The 19,847-nt window shown below is 48.5% G+C and overlaps 10 protein-coding genes and 2 non-coding genes; 7 read left to right on the top strand and 5 right to left on the bottom strand.

The window, feature by feature from the left end:
- Positions 1 to 82: 82 nt before the first annotated feature.
- Positions 83 to 165, top strand: CNAG_10036. Its single transcript has one exon. It is a non-coding gene; the product is annotated as a tRNA-Trp (tRNA).
- CNAG_05046 (hypothetical protein) lies at positions 161 to 2,720 on the top strand. The gene is made up of 2 exons (XM_012193296.1): positions 161 to 701; positions 752 to 2,720. The coding sequence occupies exons 1-2, from the start codon at positions 671 to 673 to the stop codon at positions 2,383 to 2,385; spliced, it is 1,665 nt and encodes a 554-aa protein (XP_012048686.1). The 5' UTR covers positions 161 to 670; the 3' UTR covers positions 2,386 to 2,720.
- On the bottom strand, positions 2,156 to 3,662 carry CNAG_05045 (hypothetical protein). XM_012193295.1 has 5 exons: positions 3,353 to 3,662; positions 3,273 to 3,300; positions 3,139 to 3,219; positions 2,959 to 3,083; positions 2,156 to 2,902 (listed from the first exon to the last, which is right to left on the bottom strand). Exons 1-5 carry the CDS (start codon positions 3,548 to 3,550, stop codon positions 2,531 to 2,533), a joined length of 804 nt encoding a protein of 267 aa, XP_012048685.1. The 5' UTR covers positions 3,551 to 3,662; the 3' UTR covers positions 2,156 to 2,530.
- Positions 3,663 to 3,818: 156 nt separating this feature from the next.
- Positions 3,819 to 5,131, top strand: CNAG_05044 (hypothetical protein). XM_012193294.1 has 5 exons: positions 3,819 to 4,119; positions 4,178 to 4,286; positions 4,339 to 4,744; positions 4,796 to 4,846; positions 4,903 to 5,131. The coding sequence occupies exons 1-5, from the start codon at positions 4,072 to 4,074 to the stop codon at positions 4,931 to 4,933; spliced, it is 645 nt and encodes a 214-aa protein (XP_012048684.1). The 5' UTR covers positions 3,819 to 4,071; the 3' UTR covers positions 4,934 to 5,131.
- On the bottom strand, positions 5,092 to 8,304 carry CNAG_05043 (hypothetical protein). XM_012193293.1 has 11 exons: positions 7,713 to 8,304; positions 7,101 to 7,658; positions 6,915 to 7,054; positions 6,615 to 6,862; positions 6,475 to 6,563; positions 6,337 to 6,412; positions 6,101 to 6,279; positions 5,839 to 6,004; positions 5,578 to 5,785; positions 5,372 to 5,502; positions 5,092 to 5,297 (listed from the first exon to the last, which is right to left on the bottom strand). Exons 1-11 carry the CDS (start codon positions 8,172 to 8,174, stop codon positions 5,176 to 5,178), a joined length of 2,379 nt encoding a protein of 792 aa, XP_012048683.1. The 5' UTR covers positions 8,175 to 8,304; the 3' UTR covers positions 5,092 to 5,175.
- Positions 8,305 to 9,435: 1,131 nt separating this feature from the next.
- On the top strand, positions 9,436 to 12,211 carry CNAG_05042 (carnitine acetyltransferase). The gene is made up of 7 exons (XM_012193292.1): positions 9,436 to 9,765; positions 9,881 to 9,986; positions 10,043 to 10,502; positions 10,559 to 10,844; positions 10,903 to 11,434; positions 11,486 to 11,941; positions 11,993 to 12,211. The coding sequence occupies exons 1-7, from the start codon at positions 9,490 to 9,492 to the stop codon at positions 12,154 to 12,156; spliced, it is 2,280 nt and encodes a 759-aa protein (XP_012048682.1). The 5' UTR covers positions 9,436 to 9,489; the 3' UTR covers positions 12,157 to 12,211.
- A 112-nt stretch (positions 12,212 to 12,323) lies between these two features.
- CNAG_05041 (NADH-ubiquinone oxidoreductase subunit 8) lies at positions 12,324 to 14,620 on the top strand. XM_012193291.1 has 6 exons: positions 12,324 to 12,777; positions 12,832 to 12,924; positions 12,983 to 13,054; positions 13,111 to 13,229; positions 13,286 to 14,496; positions 14,543 to 14,620. The coding sequence occupies exons 1-5, from the start codon at positions 12,366 to 12,368 to the stop codon at positions 13,295 to 13,297; spliced, it is 708 nt and encodes a 235-aa protein (XP_012048681.1). The 5' UTR covers positions 12,324 to 12,365; the 3' UTR covers positions 13,298 to 14,496; positions 14,543 to 14,620.
- On the bottom strand, positions 13,162 to 14,444 carry CNAG_05040 (hypothetical protein). Its single transcript, XM_012193083.1, has 4 exons — positions 13,709 to 14,444; positions 13,602 to 13,662; positions 13,274 to 13,530; positions 13,162 to 13,209 (listed from the first exon to the last, which is right to left on the bottom strand). The coding sequence occupies exons 1-3, from the start codon at positions 14,265 to 14,267 to the stop codon at positions 13,506 to 13,508; spliced, it is 645 nt and encodes a 214-aa protein (XP_012048473.1). The 5' UTR covers positions 14,268 to 14,444; the 3' UTR covers positions 13,162 to 13,209; positions 13,274 to 13,505.
- On the bottom strand, positions 14,467 to 17,009 carry CNAG_05039 (hypothetical protein). XM_012193290.1 has 3 exons: positions 15,728 to 17,009; positions 15,467 to 15,672; positions 14,467 to 15,413 (listed from the first exon to the last, which is right to left on the bottom strand). The coding sequence occupies exons 1-3, from the start codon at positions 16,950 to 16,952 to the stop codon at positions 14,805 to 14,807; spliced, it is 2,040 nt and encodes a 679-aa protein (XP_012048680.1). The 5' UTR covers positions 16,953 to 17,009; the 3' UTR covers positions 14,467 to 14,804.
- A 306-nt stretch (positions 17,010 to 17,315) lies between these two features.
- On the top strand, positions 17,316 to 18,537 carry CNAG_05038 (hypothetical protein). XM_012193289.1 has 2 exons: positions 17,316 to 17,776; positions 17,858 to 18,537. Exons 1-2 carry the CDS (start codon positions 17,346 to 17,348, stop codon positions 17,994 to 17,996), a joined length of 570 nt encoding a protein of 189 aa, XP_012048679.1. The 5' UTR covers positions 17,316 to 17,345; the 3' UTR covers positions 17,997 to 18,537.
- CNAG_12359 lies at positions 18,532 to 19,840 on the bottom strand. Its single transcript, XR_001045618.1, has 2 exons — positions 19,346 to 19,840; positions 18,532 to 19,147 (listed from the first exon to the last, which is right to left on the bottom strand). It is a non-coding gene; the product is annotated as a hypothetical RNA (non-coding RNA).
- On the top strand, positions 18,589 to 19,839 carry CNAG_05037 (hypothetical protein). Its single transcript, XM_012193082.1, has 3 exons — positions 18,589 to 19,163; positions 19,231 to 19,407; positions 19,494 to 19,839. The coding sequence occupies exons 1-3, from the start codon at positions 18,661 to 18,663 to the stop codon at positions 19,780 to 19,782; spliced, it is 969 nt and encodes a 322-aa protein (XP_012048472.1). The 5' UTR covers positions 18,589 to 18,660; the 3' UTR covers positions 19,783 to 19,839.
- Positions 19,841 to 19,847: the final 7 nt, after the last annotated feature.

The raw sequence follows: 19,847 nt of genomic DNA, 5'->3' as shown, positions 1-19,847 counted from the left end.
GACATTTTGAGAAACATCGTGGGAACAGTGAACATGGACTAATCAGGTAATATTGTCCGATTAACCTTATCTTTCAACAAATGGAGTCGTAGTTCAGTGGTAGAATATCGGATTCCAATTATTGGAAGCATCCGCCGGTCGCAGGTTCAATCCCTGTCGACTTCATTCTTTTTGCTTCCATGTTTGACTTCACAAAGAACACGGTAATTAATAGACCTGATCTTTTCGCTTCTTCTCCTCTGGCTATAATTATTTGCATCTCTCACGCACATAACACGGACTTTATTCTTCATTCGTTCAAAGAATTTGCAAGCCCCAGTCTTATACATTCTCTGACTACGCAATATCCAGCGTAATGACTTAACAAATCACTGGGCGATCCTTTCTCTCACATGACTTTTCTTCTGGCCTTATCCTTGCGCTGTCTCGCTCCATTGAAACCATCCTTTCAGTTTTATCAATCCCATGCAATGTTACAATACAACGTATCATGGATGATTGGAAGCACTCAAGTAACCTATAGACATGACAGAAGATGAGGTATTACACTGGTTGGTAAAGCTGTTCGGGACTTCCAAATAACATCAAAACGAAGCCCGTATACCCACTTCGATACCATCTTAATTATCCATCTCTTTCAGATATTTCATCCTGTCATCTTTGGTTTCAGATGAGTCTCCCGGATGCTGTCAAGATAGCTCGTAAGTGGCATAACCCCGGGACGAGCGTGATGCTGACTAAAATACGTAAGTCGCGGTTATATCCCCTGTCTTGTTCTTCTCTCTTTTGTTCATCGCCGTATTTCTCTATCGCCATTATTTGTCACCATATCGAAAACACGCTTTCAGACCGGAAGACCAGGTGTGGAACCCTACAGTTCGGGAATTTGTCTTGCCCCGTTGTCATCTTTGGTATAGATATCATCAACAACATGATCAGGAAAATGGTTTGATGGTCAGCGTTGACAATGAGATTCCTTCTTTGAGAAATACCAATGTTCAAACGGGAAATGCTGATGAACGAGGTAACATATCTCAACCTCACTTTTTGGACAGGATTATCAATGTGAGGAAGCTGAGCCGCAATCCCTACCTCCCAGACGTTGTTACCCGGGTACAGTCTGTCACATCCACAATGTCAATCCAAATTCAAAAACCAGCAAAGGCCTCTTCCGAAGTTTTGGCCTTTGGTGGTGGGCATCGTGCATCGCATGCTTCTACTTTGAATCCGAACTTGCTAGGATGCCAAGGTGTAAAGGCAAACTCAATCGCTGAAGGTGTTATCGCTGTAGGAGATCGACGACCATCTGTGTTATCTGGGGGACTGTCGGATAAGAAGGGGAATGATAAGTTGCCCCTGAGAAAGATTAGTGCTGGGGGGAAAGAGGAATTGATACAGATCAACGCCGCAAGTATCGATTCATCTGGGTTACCAGTCAAGAAAACGGCATCATCTTCTGACGGACGACCATCGATTTCCCGTCAACCTTCATTTAAAAGCGATCGACTCGATAAGAGAAATACCTACCAGGAATGGCCATCTGCTCATCCGGTCAGTCCTGCAGAACTGAGTGCCAATGCTACAGTTCCTCACGGATCCATCATTCCCCCAATACCTCATATACTTACTATCCAAGCTCCACTTTGCTCTCACAAGAAGGATCATCAAAAACGACAACGACCCGACTCTCTCAAGCTTGCATCCGCCACTCTGCAAAGGAAAGCGAGTGGACCGCACAATCTTATTACGGCGCCCACTGCCGGACTTACGACCTCCGTCTCTATGTTGGCTATGAAGTCGGCGCCTCTGGCGATATCACCGGAGACAGATAGGATTAATCTGGATAGCGCCACAGCATCTGAGGATCAGTACGAGTCTGGTCCAACACCCGGTCTGTTTGAGGCCTGGAAGGGATTCCCGTCCAAGGCTACTACGGCCAAAGCAGCAATCATCAAGGCTCCTCGACCCGAGCCTTCTAAAATTACCATTCCCCCACAACCAGATATGGCTTCAGCTTCTCATTTAACTGTTCAATCTGCTTCTGCTACTGGGCGCCTTCACCCATCTCCTGGTCCTTCCTTGACAATCCAAGTAAGTCCGATGGGAAGTGAACGGTTCAGTACAGAACATTGCACTAGCAAAATCACATATCTCGCCGATGTCGTAAAGGAAAACGAAGCCAAGAGGAAGAGTGCAACCCCTATACCACCGCCACTTACGACTGAGAGACCGAAGAGGATTCGCGAACAGCTCGTGCCGCCGAATACCGAGCGGAGACTTAGCCTAGTGGGCTCATATCCTCCGATTATATCACCGTTTCCATTCCAAGGGCAGAAAACGATGGAGGAGATACAGGATAAGCATGATGATGGTCATACACTGTAGCATTCTATAACTCGTGATAGCTACAACAAACACGTGATACAGTCTATGACCAAGAGAGATCTAATGTCTAGGAACATCTAAAGTTCTACCAATACAGTCAGCGAAGATTAAGCAACGTTGATGAGAACAGAGAAGCACAAGCCGCCTATGACCATCCCATTCTGACGCCAACACCCGCCTCCCCACCTTCCTTTCGCATCCTTTCCTTCTTCTCCTCGGCCCTTTTGACCGCCGCTTGCGCTTTCTCCACTTCTTTCTCCGCTTGCTCGACTTCCATCTCTTCCGGATGTTCCTCGTTCTCAATTTCTAACGCATGAACACGAGCTTCAGCAAGCTTTAAGGTGGCAGCAGCGAGGACCTTGTTGTTTCTATTGTTCTGCCATGAAAGGAAGATATTCCAGCACATGCCAACAGATTGGACGAATAGAAGACGATGTTGGGCTGGAACAAGGGTGAAATTGAGAATCTGGGTAGGACCAAAGACGCATACGGCCTTCTGCCACGTCGGGAACCAGCCCTGTATGAAGATAATATAAGACATTGCAAGTGAAGAACAACTTGTGGGGAACATACCATAGCTACTTTATGACGGATCTCCTTAATGTTTTTCCCTTCTAAGAGACCAAGTGAAGTTGGAAACATGAAAGTAACACAGGGACTCCACACGGTCATATCCAATACTAATTTGGAAGCAAGGGCTTGAAAGTAGATAAGTAAACCGCGCTCCTCGAGAAAAGCAGATAAGGCACTCACTTGTCCAGCGACTGGAAAGACTGATTTTTTCTAGTGTGCTGAGCCACATATGAGCAAGAGGGGCGAAAATAATGGTCCCATCTGATGAAGTTAGCATCAGTACCCAGTTACATGGCTAACTGAAAGAAATTTACAGGAAGCAAGTCTGGCCGTTCTTAAAGGCTAAATTCGATCGTTAATGGCCCGAACCAAATACGTTACCATTGTGACCTACTTCATATACCTCATCACCCTCCTCCCCCGAGATAGCCCTCCTTAAACTCCTCCCTTCAATACCTAACTGTGCCACAATATCGGCTGTTATGAAGAAAACACCACTCTGAACCATTTTCGTGCGCAGGGGTCGTTCACGCATAGCGGTAGTATAGCGGTTCCATAAGCGGGAAGTGATAGGGCGAGAGATTGCGGACATGATGCTTGGTCCTGTTGTGGTGAGATAAAGTTAACAATGTTCCTCGAACTTTTGAGAGTCCTTTTCTATAGTTTTTGAATCAGGCGTGGTAAGACGAGAAAGAACAACGTCGTTTTCACGCAATTGTAAACAAATGCAACATTTTTCAAGTCGCGCTCGACTTCGAGTCGTTACAATTTGTAATCTAATTGCACAAATGAGCTTAGTCGCCGCAAAGGCGTTTGTGATGCATTTGTATTCGGATTAGCCCGAATGCTGAAGGTTAATTATTTGCTTGGTGATCCCAATTACTACTGTCATGTTCTCCTCATCCTTCTTCCCCACAAGAATATCTCAGTCCAACATTACACTATATCAATGCGCCCTTTGAGAGCGAGGTCCATTTCTGCAGCCTTCCTGTAATCTATCATGCGCCTGTAGATATAGCCGAAGTATCCCAAAAAGATCTCAAAAGTTTTCTGTAGAGGATCTGCTGGTCAGAACAGGGCATTGGTTGTCAACATCTAAATTTCGACAGGAAGATGGGTAACGGTCTATCATCAGCACTGGATCCTACTGAAGGTAAAGGCGTAAGTTGTTACTAAAGATAATCCTCCATTGTCACAGGGTGTTGAAGTACAATTTCAGGTCATATCAGTCCCTGATGGGTATACGACACCTCCATGGCCGTCGCTCTACCTCCCAACTTTAGATTCGACTGTGGAACAGCGAGGCATCTTCTTATATGAAGCTGAAGGTTCGCTTATCAAAATATTCTGCGAATCTATCTGAACTAACATTCGTTGCAGCTATTTGGCGCTTCACATTATACTGGACTATACTTCTCGTCTGCTCGCTTTTTCTGATTTGTGCTCTCATGGCCTCCTTTACCCTCTTATTATCCCTGACAGTATTCCGCTCCCCTGATCCTCTATCTCCTGCCCCGAAACCACATGATTCCAGAAGCAACGAAACACCGCCCTATCGCACCACTTCCCCCAATACAGGCGCGTCAGCGACATCATCTTCCACTCCCTTAGTCAAACATCCTCGGCCGTTTGAAAGGCCCAAAAGGAAAAAGCCCCCATTTTGGCCAGTTATACTGCTACCGATTGTAATGGCAGTTGTTGCTGGGATAGTCTCTATCATCAGCAGCACTATTATTGGGTTTGCATTAGCAGCAGTCTATTCAGCAGGAGGTTTCAGCATGTCGACGTGAGTGGTGCTGTATGTCCTGATGTTATGGTGCAACTAATCGTTGAGTAGATGGGTACCCTTTCTATGGGCGCTCATTCAGGCTCTTGTACTTGTTATATCGTGGGTGGCTCTTTTATTTCCTTGCAATGTATTCAGCGCTGACTTGTTCACTGCAGGAGTTACTCGACTCTCACGACAATTCTTTGATGTATATACTATTACCCCATGCTATTCCGCTGTATCTTTCAGTACCGAAGGTAGCATCACTATTTGCCGTTGATCAATCGACTAAAGGCACCGTCTTCAGACAACGCAAGGACGCTGTCGTTAGGACATAGTTGTCTTGAATGATGATCTTCAGAACCTTAAGTATAATCGAACATGCATTAGTTGTACAGTTACATATCGTCCGTCTCTTGGACCGCCCCGATAAATTGGATTAATCTTCCCTAATCCTTGCTAACATTCTCTGACTTGACACCTTCGGTTTCCTCCTCTTTTGAGACCGCTGGCTTCCTCGTATCGTCTGACTTCTTCTGTGCTTCCTCCTTCCTCTTCTTCAATTTGGTCACTATAGACAAGAAAAAGTCGTTAGTTCAACTTCTCTCTTGGTAAACACCACAGTTGTTTGATGAATAAACGTACGTTCACGTGATATGATGTTGTTGTTCATGTATCCCTCAGGGAAACTGTCCACGATCTTCTTATACAACCGGCTCTTCAACCCTTGTTCTGTCCATTCTTTCCCGTTCTTCGCTCCGACGGCATGCCAATCTCTACAAATGATCAATTTAGCTCCCATTCCATTGCTCCAATCATGGCTTAATCTTCAAAGTGAGCATTATACGTACGCTCCCTTCTTGATCAATTCCGTAGTCACACGCAAGTTCTCAATCAGCTGCCAAAATATATCACGCATCTCTGAAGTCCAAATGAATCGTCTCTGGGGTTCAGTGGGCCGGATATCCTCGGGTTTTGATGCAGGCTGGGCACTGCTTGATGGGTCTGTAACGTCAATAGGAGGTGGCGAGGTATGTGAACCAAAAGGGTGTTTTTCGTCTGCGACTCGTCAATAAGAAGCCTACAGCTCGCGAAAGACGAAAGATACTTACCCCAAGCTGCAACTTCAACTTCCCAATCCCGTTTGCTAGCCTCGTATTTCTCAATCCACATCGCACTATCCTTGTCTATCTCTTCTTTGAATTGTCTGATGCCTTCATCCTCGCACTCTTGAAGCCACTTGAGATACCCTTCGTAAATCAATTTTGTCACGAGTTTCTATGTATATTTGTCAGTCATCCTTCTCGGGAAATTGAAGAGCCCAATAAATTAAAGGGCCGAATAAGCAAGCCAAGAAACAAGATTTGAACGTACTCGAAGTGTGAACACATTATAAGGATAGACACTCTGCAGACATATCGCAAAGCCTTTATCTTCCGATGTACGATCGAAGATATCAAACACATCGTGTTGGTATGCTATTGTACTAGCACGCTTAAGGGAAGGCTTGAGATGTTCTGGGAATTTCGATCGGTTGGCATGGTCCCAATCATCTATATCCTTGTCAGCCTCGGGCAATGTAAAACGTGGCAGATTGTTGATTAGCATACATTCGAGAGACTCTAAACGGAGAGCCAACAAGGCTCGAGCAACTTCTTGAGGGACGGCAGGATAAGGCGGAAGATACTGGATAGGCCCATCAATAAACGCTAAAGTTATAGCAAAGGAGAAATGATCATGAAACATACTTTGTCATGACGAGAGGCAGTTCTGAACATGATTCTATCAACCGGAGGCTGTTTTTCCAAGTCTCGCTGGAAAAGAGATTGCCACAAGGCTAAGGCTTCGTTAATGACATGCCGCCCCATAGTCGATATCAGAAACCCACCATCGTTTTTATCATCACCATCATTTCCGCCAGTTGTGTCCAAGTTCGGAGTTACAGAAACCGGTTCGTGCTGGGCATCATCCCGAGATGATGGATCTCGCAATCCTTCACGTGCACGGATTCGAGCTAAGAGTGAAGCAGCTAACGACGTACGAGGCGCTTTGGGTTCAGGGGATGAGGATGCCCCTTTACTTTTAGGTTGATTAGATTTAGGTTTGTTGTTGACGTTGCGCTTTTTCACGGGAGATCTAATTAAAGAGTGATCAGCGAAACTCGATTGAGGGTCAGAAAAAAAAGTACTCTTTCATCAGTTGGAGCGGACCGGAATGAACAAAGAAGCCTTCCCTCGCCGGCCGGGCGTAATGAGTGGGAGCATCAATCATGATTTCCGAATCGTCGATGAAGGGATCTTCCAAATCATAATCCGTAGGCCTCTTCTTCTACAGCCCCAGTCAGATATGCCAAATGAAACGTCTCGCAACATACCTTCTTCGTCTTCTTCTTATCCCCGTATTTCTCCTCCAACTTCCTCGCAATCTCTTCCGGATCATCGTCAGCGAATCCTATCCCTAAAATTCCTCCAGTTGATGGACCCCCCATAGGCGAACCATCAACCTCCATACCCTCCTCAGCTAGTCCGGACATTGCCGACGCTCCAGGAGTTATGGTCCCAGGCACTGACCCAGGCAAATCATCTACCACTCCAACTCCCCACGCTACGCAAAGTCCATTTGCCCTAGCATCATCTAGGATATTCCATTCCATCGTCTCACCATTTTGCACCAATGGCCTCTCCAGTCGGATCGTCTTCATAGGGGGCGGGGGAGGAGCCAGATCTTCGTCCTCGGATGGTGAACGGAGACGAGCACGTTTTTTCTTCTTGGGGACCAGGACGTTTTCAGCGCCGCCTGCTGTGGGGAGGGATTCAATAAGCTCGGTTGGGAGGGTGGTAGGCAGAGGACCGGGGGATGTGGGCTCGGTTTTCACGACAGGGTGAAGGGTGAAATGGGGTGGGCCATTTGGACCATCAACGGCGATGATTTCCTGTATGGGTGTTTGAGAATCTGGCTAGCAGACGCTATGATGCACAGAACTTACAGGTGATCCTTCGAGATCCTCACTTTCGTCCCCGTCACTCTCATCTTCCTCTTCCTCTTCATCCTCCTCTTCTTCTTCATCCTCGCTGCCAGATCCTTCCTCCCCATCTTCCTCTCCGTCACCTTCAACTTCAGCATCTCCTTCCGGATCTTCGACATCATTTTCCTCCGCCCCATCCACTAGAACCTCCCCCAAATTTCCTGAGGGCTCCTTTTCAAAGCCCGTTATAGGCTCTAAAGGTCTTTCTGGTCCTTCGACCGAAACAACTCCGGCCTCGACCTGCACATGTTCGGTGACTTCCTCGTTTGTGGTGATCGTGGTGTTAAAACTGACTTCAGCCGTCTCTGGGTTTTTTGAAATAACCTCTTGTACGACATCAGTGGTGTTTATTTCTACGAGCTCATTCACAGCCTGTTCTGCCTCCTTCGCATGCGCTATTGGGTCGGCTGTCGGCGCGTCCATTGTCGTTGTGAAGGGGATACTTCTGAGGATAAGAAAAACGATGTCCTGCCGATGTTTCCGGGGAATGCTCTTGTTGTCTAGTCTCAGTAAATAGAAGGATAAAGGTGAATGTCGTCTCTGCAAAACAAATGGTTACGCAGTGCAGAACGCTTAACTTCCTCCGCTAAAGATCCATGTTCCTTTAATTCGTTACGTAATTTTGTTGTCAACAACAACAAAGCAGCAAATCCGCCCAGAATCAAGAATGAAACTAACCTGCAATGTGGTTTTTTTCGCAACAGGTCAGCCGGTTCTTCGAATCATTGGCCAATGCATACTCTTCGACTGAACAACTCTTGCCGGAAAGCCGTCCTGCAGCGGGGAGGTAGGCTGGCCACAAAATTACTTAATGTTGCCTGGCATGACAACACTACCACTGTGGTCCCTCATAATTATCTTTACCCCAGGCTTGCTCCAGCTCCCAGCTCATACTAACTGATCTTGAACAACCCTCATTTCACTCTTAATTTCATCTACTTCGACTGTTATGCCTCAGTCTTTCCTCATTCAATGTTGGAGCCTGGTACAATGAAGGCACCGAGAGTCGTGGTCTGACGCTGGGGGCCTATGATAGTTAAAGATATATGATGATGGAAGCTCCCCTCTCGTGGGCTCAAGGAGGGAAGGGAAGGGGTGTTATTTATGCTACCATCCTATGCTCTCATCTCAACCACCTGAGAAGCTGTTCCATTGCTGTTCAAATTGGTATTGACTACAAAAGACAGGTAATTCCTACCTCCCGATGATCCAGTCATTGGTATGAAGAAGATATCCTCTAGAAATTCCGAAGTAGATCATCCATGGTTGAAGGCTCTTCGGGCTTGAAACATCCAAAGATGACTGATAAACGAACAAGAGTTCTGGCGGATAAGTGTTTCCCTTCCTTGACGGTATGTCGTCCGCCTTGGATGGTGAGCTGAGATAATTTAAAACGGAGATGTTAGTTCTGGAAAACAGAAATTATCAAAGGCCCCTCCTTTTGGCGCCGGCATAAAGATCAACTTGTAGAACTTTTCAATAATGTAGATGATAAAGAAGATACGTAGAGCGAACATCAAAATCCTCCTCAACGACTCAGACATCTAAGTTCGTTGTTAGGCACGGCTTCGGATTCAGACGAGAACACAACGCGCCTATATTTCGGGTATTCAGTTTTCCGATCCGTCCGTTCACCTTCCAAAAGCTAGGTTTAGAACAAATGACCATGTGTATTCATCCTATGTAATCATTAAGTTCAGAGATGTTCTTCTCTTCATAATCTTTAACTGCAGCTACTATGATTATTCCTTCTTCCATCCACCGCATTCAGTCTGTGCATACCCCTCTTAGAACTCTCCGCGCAACCTCGCTCTTCACAGTATCAGCACCCACGCACCCAGCCTCGATCACCGCCAGAAACGTATCCCGTAGAATGTTTGCCGCTTCCACTTATAGAAGTAATCAGCCAAAAACCTTTGAGAACCAGAGCAAACTCCCGAGGCTGCCTGTACCAGACTTGGAAGCTAGTCTGGAGGGGTATCTTAAGAGCCTGGGACCGTTACTGGAGGAAAAGGTAGGCTCTTGTTTCGTTCTTTTTTTGGGGTGATAGCGAGTGTCATGTGATGTTTCGGACCCTTGTCTCCATGTGTGTGTTTCCTGAACATGTGTATGCTTACGAGATTATTTAGTATGATAAAGCTAGTTTGAGTAACGAAGTTGAGAAACGACAATTGTATGTTAAAGACTTTGCTTCAACTGGAGGATTGGGTCGAGTCTTGCAAGAACGTCTTAAAGGTGTGTACTAATATCTCAATACATCAAAGGCTGCAGCTGAATAATGAAATGATAAGATCTTGATCATGTATCCCCCAATAACTGGCTAAATGATACACTCTGGCTCGCGCTCGCTTACCATACCTGGAGAGCTCCGCTGCTGGTCAACTCGAATTGGTGGTTATGCTTTGCCGAAGATCCGCTCAGCCCTCCTCCGCCTTCTCTACCTTCTTCTACCAAGGAATCCAATGCCACGAGGGCTCAGACTGCTACTATCAAAGTTCCCAACCCTAGCCCTCTCACGGACGTCCCGGCAGGCGGTCAAGGTGGTGGTAAAGAGTGGCTCGTGTCAGGCTCAATCGATCCTCCTGTGCAGTACGAAAAGGTCGTGAAGAAGGAGTGGATTACGCCCTGGCAAATTCGGCGTGCGGCTTGGATCGCAAGGCGATTTGCAGAGTTTAGGACGAAATTGGAGAGAGAGGAAATCAAGCCGGACGAGATCAAGGGAGTCAAGTTCTGTATGAACCAGTATGCCAAGTGTGTCGTTTCTTTGTGGCTTGTTGGTTTATGATAACGATTAACATGGTTTATAGCATGTTCAACCTTTCGAGGATACCTTTACCCAACTGCGACGCTTTCTCGACCCCTTCTCCACTTTCAACGCATCTCTCTCTTTTAGTGGATGATTACTACTACGCTATCGACATTTTTTCCCCACCTTCTTCCTCTGCTGACGGCGTGCCAGAACCTCTCCCTGCTGGAGAGATTGAGAAGAGATTCCAAGCCGCAGTGGACGATGCTAAGCGAAGGAAAGAACGTGGGGAAAGGGCCGTGGAGGTTGGTGTATTGGGTGCTGACGATCGGGATAACTGGACCAAGGTGGGCTGAGCCGTACCATATCTCGTAGGGAACGATTGAGCTGATATGGTATACGCAGAACCGAGAGCACCTTTTACTCCTCTCACCCTCGAATCGCTCTACCCTGACTTCTCTCTCAACATCTCTTCTCGCCCTTTCACTCGACCCTTACACACTCCCATCCGTGCCTCCTCCCTCTGGCGACCCTCTCCGGCTTCCGGCTGTTGACGCTCAAGTGAGAAACTGCGCCACAGGCATAGATGGCGGTAGGAACAGATGGTTCGATAAAGCTGTTAGTGTGTTGGTAGAGACAAACGGCCGGGCGGGGATTATGGGCGAGCATTCCCCGGTGGACGCATTGATTCCTAGTATCGTGGTCGAGTATGTGCTGGATAAGCCGGTCGACGGGTCCCAATTCATGTCTTCTGCGCCGGTACCGGTAGCAACGGGAAAGAGTGGTGAAGGGTGGGAGAAGCTGGATTGGGCTGTGGACGAGGCCATCTTACAGGAGATTGAGCAAGTCAAGCAGAGGAATCAAAAGCTGATTGATGACTCTGATGCGAGTCAGCTGTGGTGGGGCGAATACGCTTCAGAGTGGATTAAGAAAATTGGTGAGAGTACCGCCTTGCCGTTTAATATTTCAAAGCTGAATAGTCTGTTAGCCAAGCAAGCACCCGACGCATATATCCAACAAGCTCTCCAGCTTGCATGGTTCCTTGACCAAGGTTACCCTACGGCAACTTATGAAACCGCCTCCACACGTACCATGTTGCACGGACGTACCGATGTCATTCGCTCGCTCACATCCGAATCTCGTGCATTCGTCAAAGCCATGGTCAATCCCGAAAGCACCGCCGAAGAGAGATACAGGCTTCTGAGCAGCGCTTGTCAGGCGCACAATGCGCTTACTAAGAGATCCTCAAGTGGGCATGGATATGATCGTCATTTGATGGGCCTCAAAGTCCAGTTACGGGCGGGCGAGACCCACCCATTGTTTGAGGATGAAGTGTATGCAAAGAGCCAGGAGTGGAAGTTGTCCACAAGCGGACTGAGCGCTGGTGGGAAATTCACAGCGACAGGATTTGGAGCTGCTTGGCCTGATGGATATGGAATCAATTGTGAGTGTTGTGACTGTTACATGAAGAGCCGTGAGTTGACAATGTGATTAGACATGGCAGGCCCGCATTTGATCAAGTTTGGGATTGAGAGTAAATTCTCGTGCGAGAAGACGTCTACGCAGCGGTTCAAGCACAATATTGTGCAAGTATTGCGGGATATGCGTGCTGTGTGCGAGGCGGTGGGCGGGGTGGATGCATCGCGGGCCAAGTTGTAGCAGTTAACAGCAGAATAGCAGTATATAGCAAGATGTATTGGGTGTGGGTTATGGAGTGAATGTGATTGGACGATGCGGGAAGTGCCACAGTCGGAAACGCCGGCTCTGCTGACACTCCAGCTGCATTGTGGTTCGTCGCCGCTATCCTCTCAACACGTCTCCCTATTTCATCCTTGTTCTTTCCATCTTTCATCCACATACATCACACAATGCGCCACCTCACCCTCATCCGCCCAGCACTGCAGCCCATCGTGCCCCGCACCTTTGCCCGCACTTTAATCACAACCCCTCCCCGCCTCCTCGCAACTCCCTCAAGGGATACCGGTCCTCAACATGTCACCCCCGGCCCACCCAAATCTCCCAACCCGCTTGACACAGCCACTCAGAACGCCATCAGCGCTCAAAAATACCCAGACTACTCTACTGGCCCTTCTGCCATCGACAAGGCCTCTCAGATCTTGTTCTTGACCGAGATTGTGAGGGGTATGTGGGTTGTGCTCGAGCAATTCTTCAGACCACCGTATACTATCATGTATCCCTTTGAGAAGGGACCTCTTTCAGCGAGGTTTAGAGGAGAACACGCTTTGAGACGGTACCCCAATGGCGAGGAGAGGTGTATTGGTAAGTTGGTTTAAAAGTTCCGTGTCGATAGGACAAGGACTGATGGAGAGGCAGCGTGCAAGTTATGTGAAGCTATCTGCCCGGCGCAGGCCATCACCATTGAATCTGAGGCTCGTGAAGATGGATCCAGGAGGACTACCCGATATGGTATGTCGATTTTTTTTTGCTTTTCACTGCGCAAGACGGGTGCTAATTCTGAGAATAGACATTGATATGACAAAGTGCATCTATTGTGGTTTCTGCCAAGAAGCGTGCCCCGTTGACGCCATTGTCGAGAGTATGTTATTTATCAAAAGTAAATTAGGAGATTTTGTGCTGACAGGTGAAAAAAAGCACAAAACCAGGAATTCTCTACCGAAACTCGAGAAGAGTTGTTGTACAACAAGGAGAAGCTTTTGTTGAATGGTGATAGGGCTGAAGCGGAAATCGCTGCTAACCTTCAGTCTGAGCACGTATGTTCACTTTTTTCCCATCATTGCTGTGAACCTATACTGACAGTTTGCCACAGTATTACCGCTAGATTAATAATACACATTGCATACCATTTAGGGTTTGGAGGACAGCATGTGGGAGTGGGATGTACATGCACGGTACCATGGATATAAAATGTATCACAATACACTCTACAACAGTCGTGCTCGCAGCGGTGTGATTTCTAGGCGCATGCGGTTAAGACGGAACACGGCAAATGTTTAAAAGGTAACCAGAGTTCCGACGTCAATTATCTATCACGTACACGCTCGGCACGTCATCCTATTGGGTGAATCAGCTCGACCCTATCGACCAATCACGTCAAGCTCGAATGGAGGAACCCTTTTACTGACCACTCCCAAAAACCAGGCTTTATGTCTTCTTTGTGCATTTCATGTATGCTTGGCTGACCACCTAGCAACATATTAGCTAATTCTTATGGCAAGTATACACTACCCACTATGCACAGTCTCCGCGTATACTTTGCTCCCGACCATCCGCGGCTTGGCGTCTTCCTCCGGAATACTTTGCTGGAGCCTCAACCATCGGGGAAACTGCTTTTTCAGCTTGTTTGGCGGTACCAACTGGTCATGATGGGGATGAGGGTCTGATTCGGTGTATGATGGCGGAGCGGCGGATTGACCATTTACTATAAATCCGGAACCTGCGCTCAAGAATTTACGAGTATACCAGCTCTTCCCCTCGAAAACACTGGGATTCAACCTGGGCGGTAATCCAGCTGGATCCCTACCCAACACAGCCGTCTTTTCAGGCCTCAACACCGTGTATGTTCCTTTTACTTTTGCGTTCCCATTCCCGCCGCCGCCTGACAGAGATGGAAAAGATGACGAGGACTGGAAACTAGTTGAGTAAGCAGGCAAAGAAGAAGGGAGACTTTCGGATATAGAGGACCCCAGGGATTCAGCTTGTTTTTGGAGTTCGGCCAAGGTGGGTACTTGGGGGATGATCCGTGGGCCGGCGAGGGTAGAGAGGGAAAGGGCTGTAAAAAGGGATGGCATTTTTTTTTATCTCTTCTTTGTTAGGTCCAGCGTTAGGGGTTTATAAGATTACTTGCTGACAGCGCTGCTGTGTTCTTTGAATATGATTGTTTTCGTCCCAGAATCAAGAAGAGGATTGAGAGATGCGGAAAGCAACAGTTTTACGAGCTTTCTTTTACATCTCATCGCGCTGCAAACCCATGTGTTGTCACAACTTGGTGTAAGGAGGTGTTGAGACAAGGGACCGACCGTACGTATATGCGTTATCTATTACAAGTCGGTAACATTACTCAAAGGATGTGGAGAAAAAATGTCGTCGAATATCGTTAATAAATATGCAACAACAACCCCGTTGCTGCCAAAAGCTCCTTGTTACTCAAAGGGACGAACAGAGAACAAAAAAAAATTATCATTTCTAAAATAGATGAACGATTCGGTATATAGATGAAGATGGTCCACTAGGGTGATAATAATCAAGATTATGCAAGGTATTTACGTTTATATACAACCCAAAAAAGCAGCGAACAAAAATAAAACAGAATGAGACTTTTTACTAAATTAATAATCCGGCATCTCTCTCATGACCAACCTCTCAAAATCCTTTTCTCTCCACCCATCACCTTCAATCATCCCAAACAATTTCCCTTCATCCAGTCCAAACGCACTCAACGTCCCATCAATTCCTTCCTGCACAAACGTCTCCCCCCTCAGTCTCGCTCGCTCCCTCTCTCTCTGAAGAATCGCCAACGACGCCGGATTATGCCCCTCCAGCACAGACAACACCTCTTGTTTATCAGGGTAATACAGCCTCGGCTCTAGGTACCCAAAGATCGCTAAAGCCGCTCGAAACACAAACCCATCGCCGTCCAACATGATCTGGTCCCATAACCGGCAACTAGACTCGAACCCGACTTGCTCGACTAGTAGGCTGCGGAACCAGTTTTCGGGGACGCCGACGCCGAGGGCTTTGCAGTTGGCGTAGATTTTGGGGTATCGGTCCGCCTGGAGGTTTTCGAGAATACGGTAGTACGCGGAGATTTCGGGGGAGAGCGGGGTGAAGAATGCGCGGAGGAGGGGGCGGGAGAGGATGTTGAGGAGGGTGAGGAAGGCGGTTGGGGGTGGGGAAGCGAGGAGGAGCATGGCGCAGAGGAGGTTTATGTAGGGCGCCTGTTCGGGCCGTCAGACTTTCTTTTTTTCTTGACTCTCAAAAAAAAGCTTACATATCCCAACCCTTCATCTGACCGAAAGACGAGCCATGCACAGATCAATTCCCTAAGATCATCTCTGAGTGGAGAACCTCTTGTAAAAACTTTGAGCGTGACGAGAGTGTTATCCATATCGCCTTCAATCGTTTTCAACAGATCCGGTGGGAAACGGCCGGTAGCAAGACCTTTACGGGCACGGGCGAGGTATGTTTTGTATATATCTACATTGGCGGGAGAGTGAGCAACGAAAATAAAATAAAGAAAAAGGGAACACACCTTTGGACAAGGCCAGCGGATTACCTACTGCCATACTCCACGCCTTCCCCCTCAAATGACTCGGCACGCCTTCAAACCACAATTTCCTCAACGCTTCATTCTCCTTTACCTTTTTCACCGAAAAATCCTTTTCATCCGATAGTAATTTCTCCCATTTCGGGGCTTCGGCCGCTAACCGCTTCTCCTTCTCCAGCCGTCTTATTTCTGCTTGTTTCGCGAGGACTTTTTCGTGCTCCCGGGCGTGGCGCATCATGTCTTCCCATTGATGCAGGTGGGTGACGTCTTCGATGCGGTCTTTAGGCGGGAGCCAGGAGGGTCGGGTATGGGAGATTACTTTTTCAAAGGTTGACACGCCCTTGACGCCTAACCCGGGGGCATGCTGATGCGTTTGTGCTTGTCCCTGTCCTGGGGCATGTGGACAAGTGGCAGTTGCAGACCCCTGGGATGCCTGTGTTGCGTGCGTCCCGCTGGAGGCGTTGGAAATGATAGAGAGACGTTTGGAAGAACTCGGAGGTGGAGAGGTAGGGATAGGCCAGGGAAATGGATGAGGTGGGGGAGCAGCTCGTCGTGGTGTAGGTGTAGCTGTTGACGCTCGCTCGGGCAGTCCTTCCCCGTTATGTTTGTCATGTGTGGGCTGAAGAGGCCCAGCGCTCTGTGAAGTATGGGGTGCGGGATGTTCGGGCAATTCGCCACGGGCGGTTTGGTGTCCATCGCTTGACATGCCGAACCCGCCCCATGATCTTCGCTTCTTCACTGATTTTGGGGACAGCATCTCGCGAGGAGACGAGGGAAGCGGGGCGGTGGGCGCCTCGCGCGGAGGTGTGGAAGACAGAGGGATCGATTCGAACGGCGCAGAGAGATCGCCGTCCTCTGCTTCGATACCATTACCGGTTGCTTTCCCCTCGAGTATCGGCGGGAAATATTCGCGTTCCAGAGCATGGAGCGATGGAGACGACGTGTCTTGAAAGGAGAGTGTGTGCTGTTCGTGGCCGTCGGGCACATCGAAGGAGCGGGAACTGGAGGACGGGGAACGGCTGAGGACGCGGTCCAGCTGGGGCCTGCGGTGCTGGGGAGACGCGAGAGACGGCGGGTGTTCGGACGGACACTCGCCATTTTCCCCCTGGGCGGCGCTTTCTTCGGGCGTGGCAGGCCGTGAAGCCAGGGGCGAATTGAGGGTGACGTTATCGCACGAGCCGGGCTGTGAGGACGCACTGGCTGGTGTCATGGATGCCCATGTAGCTGTTCGCAAGAGTCGGCGTTCGACATAAACACGCACAACAGATACATCTCGCACTGAGATTCGGCCTGGCGGGTGTGGTGTCCTGATCGCACCCCTGACTCTCCCACGGACGTCACACAGCGGACCGGTAGCCAGACATGCAGAGAGTGCGACAGTGGTGAGAGTGCAATGCATGCATGCATGGCATACGGCGCGTGCAGCGCGGCATGCATAGCGCATATCCCTGGTACATGCATCTGTCCGTGGTACATACGAATGCAGCTGGCAGGCTGACGCGTGCTCCTGCCGGGTGACGAGCCCAGCGCGTCGGTGTCTTCAACTCGCCTTTCCCACTCTTCTTTCCTCCTTCTTCTCTACGCGTTCCGTTGTATTTCCACCATGACCTCGCCATACTCCTCTTATCCCCAAACACCCCAGTCCAACCCTCGTTCTCACACCCACTCTCCCCACCTGCTCAACCTCCCGTACCTTCAGCCACAGACCAACGGCTCCTCTTCCAGCCTCCTCGAAGCCGTCGTCGGCAGACCCCAGCCCCGCACCCCTCCGACGGCCTACGCGTCCCAGCTCGCTACTCAGGTAATGCCCGTCTCGGTCTCACGTCCCCCTGCCCCTGCGTACCTTCACCGGCAAGATCCCGGCTCTGATGCTGGTGTAGCCGCTGGGCATGGGTCAACGGAACCTTCTACTTCGGCGTCAAGCGGTTCGCACGGAGAGAGCGATTGGGATATGGTCAGTAAGGCAAGTGGAGTGAATGGTGATGGGCAAGGTGAGGAGGCAGTCAAAGATCTTGAACAAAAAGTTGAAAAGCGGTAAGCGTCTCTTTCTCTTTCCCTAGAGAGCGAGAGTTTCCAAAAAAAAACGTGCAAGCGCTGAAACGAGATTTTAAACAGTCGGTCACAGCTTCCACGTCTCGAGTCCCAACTTGCCGAGCTTGAAGCTCAAATCAAAGCGGCTGAAGAGCGTATCGCTCGTGCCCAGTCTGTTGGATCCAAGGGAAGCGTCACCCAAGCCCAAACTGCGCAGCGATAAAAGCTTCTCCTTCCAACCCCCTTTTGTTTTCTGATTCCCTGCGGGAACCTTGCAGCGTAAGCAAAGATATGATTCCTGGCGACAATTTGATCAAATAAACCAAACGCAAACACAAGTCTCCATTACTCCAATTCATTTGTAGCATAAGCCTTTCTTTCTTTCCCTCTGCCACGAAATCATTCAAATGTTAGTTTCTTTTTACGATCTTTTTCCCACTTCCTTTACGCGTTTTACGTCGGGCCAAGTTTGCAGGCGTAGTGTATCGACTTGATGTTAAATCTCCTCCCTTGGCCACGGTATGAATGACATGGCATCGTCCTTAGTATCTGGAGTGTTATACTGACTAGTTGATAACATTTGTAAATGGCTATTAAATAGTAGGGTAAAATGCCAACCTTGTAACTCGCCTTGCCAAGATGTCCTCCCATTTGTTCGATATCCTTTGTCTGTGACAATCCTTTCAACCCTTTTTCCCAATCGATTTTCAAACCATTTATTGTCCTCATTGAGGAGGGACCAAAGATGAGATGTAAACCTCGACCTTTGCATTCACATCCTCCTAAACTTTTTCTGCCTTGATACGATCTATTCTGTTTCTAGCTAAACGCTCCGAGAGCGGTTTCGCGACCTGTTTCATCCATCTCATATTTTTTTCTTTTCAATCATGCGTATCTACTGCCTCGTACCCCTATTATTCGCCGTCCCTTCTTTAGGCAGTTTGTTTGGCAGCGACTCGAGCTCTACCACCTCCGCCTCCTCTTCTTCTTCTTCTTCCACCTCCTCATCAACGACATCTGACGAAGTCGCCTTTCTCCAAACCCTCCAAGCTGCCGAAATCTCTTCCATGTCATGTCTCATCACCCTCGTCAACATGACCACCTCTTCGCTCGGTTCATGCCTCGCCCTCACCTCTCTCGCTAACGTCATCTCCAACCCTTCTTCTTCTTCTTCTTCTTCCATCGCTTCCGGGGGGCAAGGTTTCTCAGACCAGCTCGACACTTACCTACGGACGGTATGTTCCTCAACGTGCAGTGGCCGTGATTTGCAAGATGGCAAGAGTCAGTTGGCAGCGGTTTGTGATACGAGTAATACATTGGTGAGCGTGTTGGATGCGGTGCTGGATAATTATTCGTCGAGTTATAGGACGTTGGCTTGTCAGGTTTACTAGTACGTCAGCGTTTCTCTCCTTTCCCGCCCACTCCGTCTACCTAATAACATCTTGTCCTAACGATAGCAACGGAACATCTCAACTCTGTCTCCCTAGCACACTCAACACATCCACCACCGCCAACTCTTACACCTTTTTTGACGCCCTTGTATCCGGATCGAGCAGTAATCTCGAGACGTACCAAGACTCAGTTTTCACGCAGGCTGAATGTACGGGATGTATGTATGAGATGTTTAAAGCTGCGTACGTTGTGCTGCTTCCCTTGCTAAATAGGACACGCGGTTTGGCCGCTGACCGCCAACCCACTTTTCCTTCCCCCAATACTATAGGCAATACACAATCCCCAACATCCGCGGCCAATCCCTAACCGAAACATTCGCCAACCACCTGAAAAACGACTGCCCTTCTTCCTCTTCAGGGGATAACTCGTCGACAAGCTCGATTGATTGGAGTGATGTGGATGATCAGCAGATTCCGGATTCGTTGGAAGTTGGTCAGAATACGCAGATTACGGCTAGTAGTGGGGCGGTGGTGGGGGTTGCTGTCGGGGTCGTCGGGGGTGGGATGCTGGGGACAGCGGGGATAGCGGGGGCTGTAGGGATGGTATGGATATTGTAGAGTATACTGTAGACCAAGAGCTTCTGATACATATACCTGTATCGCGAGAATAAAACAAAAAGTGC

The sequence above is a fragment of the Cryptococcus neoformans genome, chromosome 4 (genome assembly GCF_000149245.1).
Source record: "Cryptococcus neoformans var. grubii H99 chromosome 4, complete sequence".
In the NCBI taxonomy this organism is placed as follows: domain Eukaryota; kingdom Fungi; phylum Basidiomycota; class Tremellomycetes; order Tremellales; family Cryptococcaceae; genus Cryptococcus; species Cryptococcus neoformans.
This window is presented reverse-complemented; position numbering and strand designations above follow the sequence as displayed.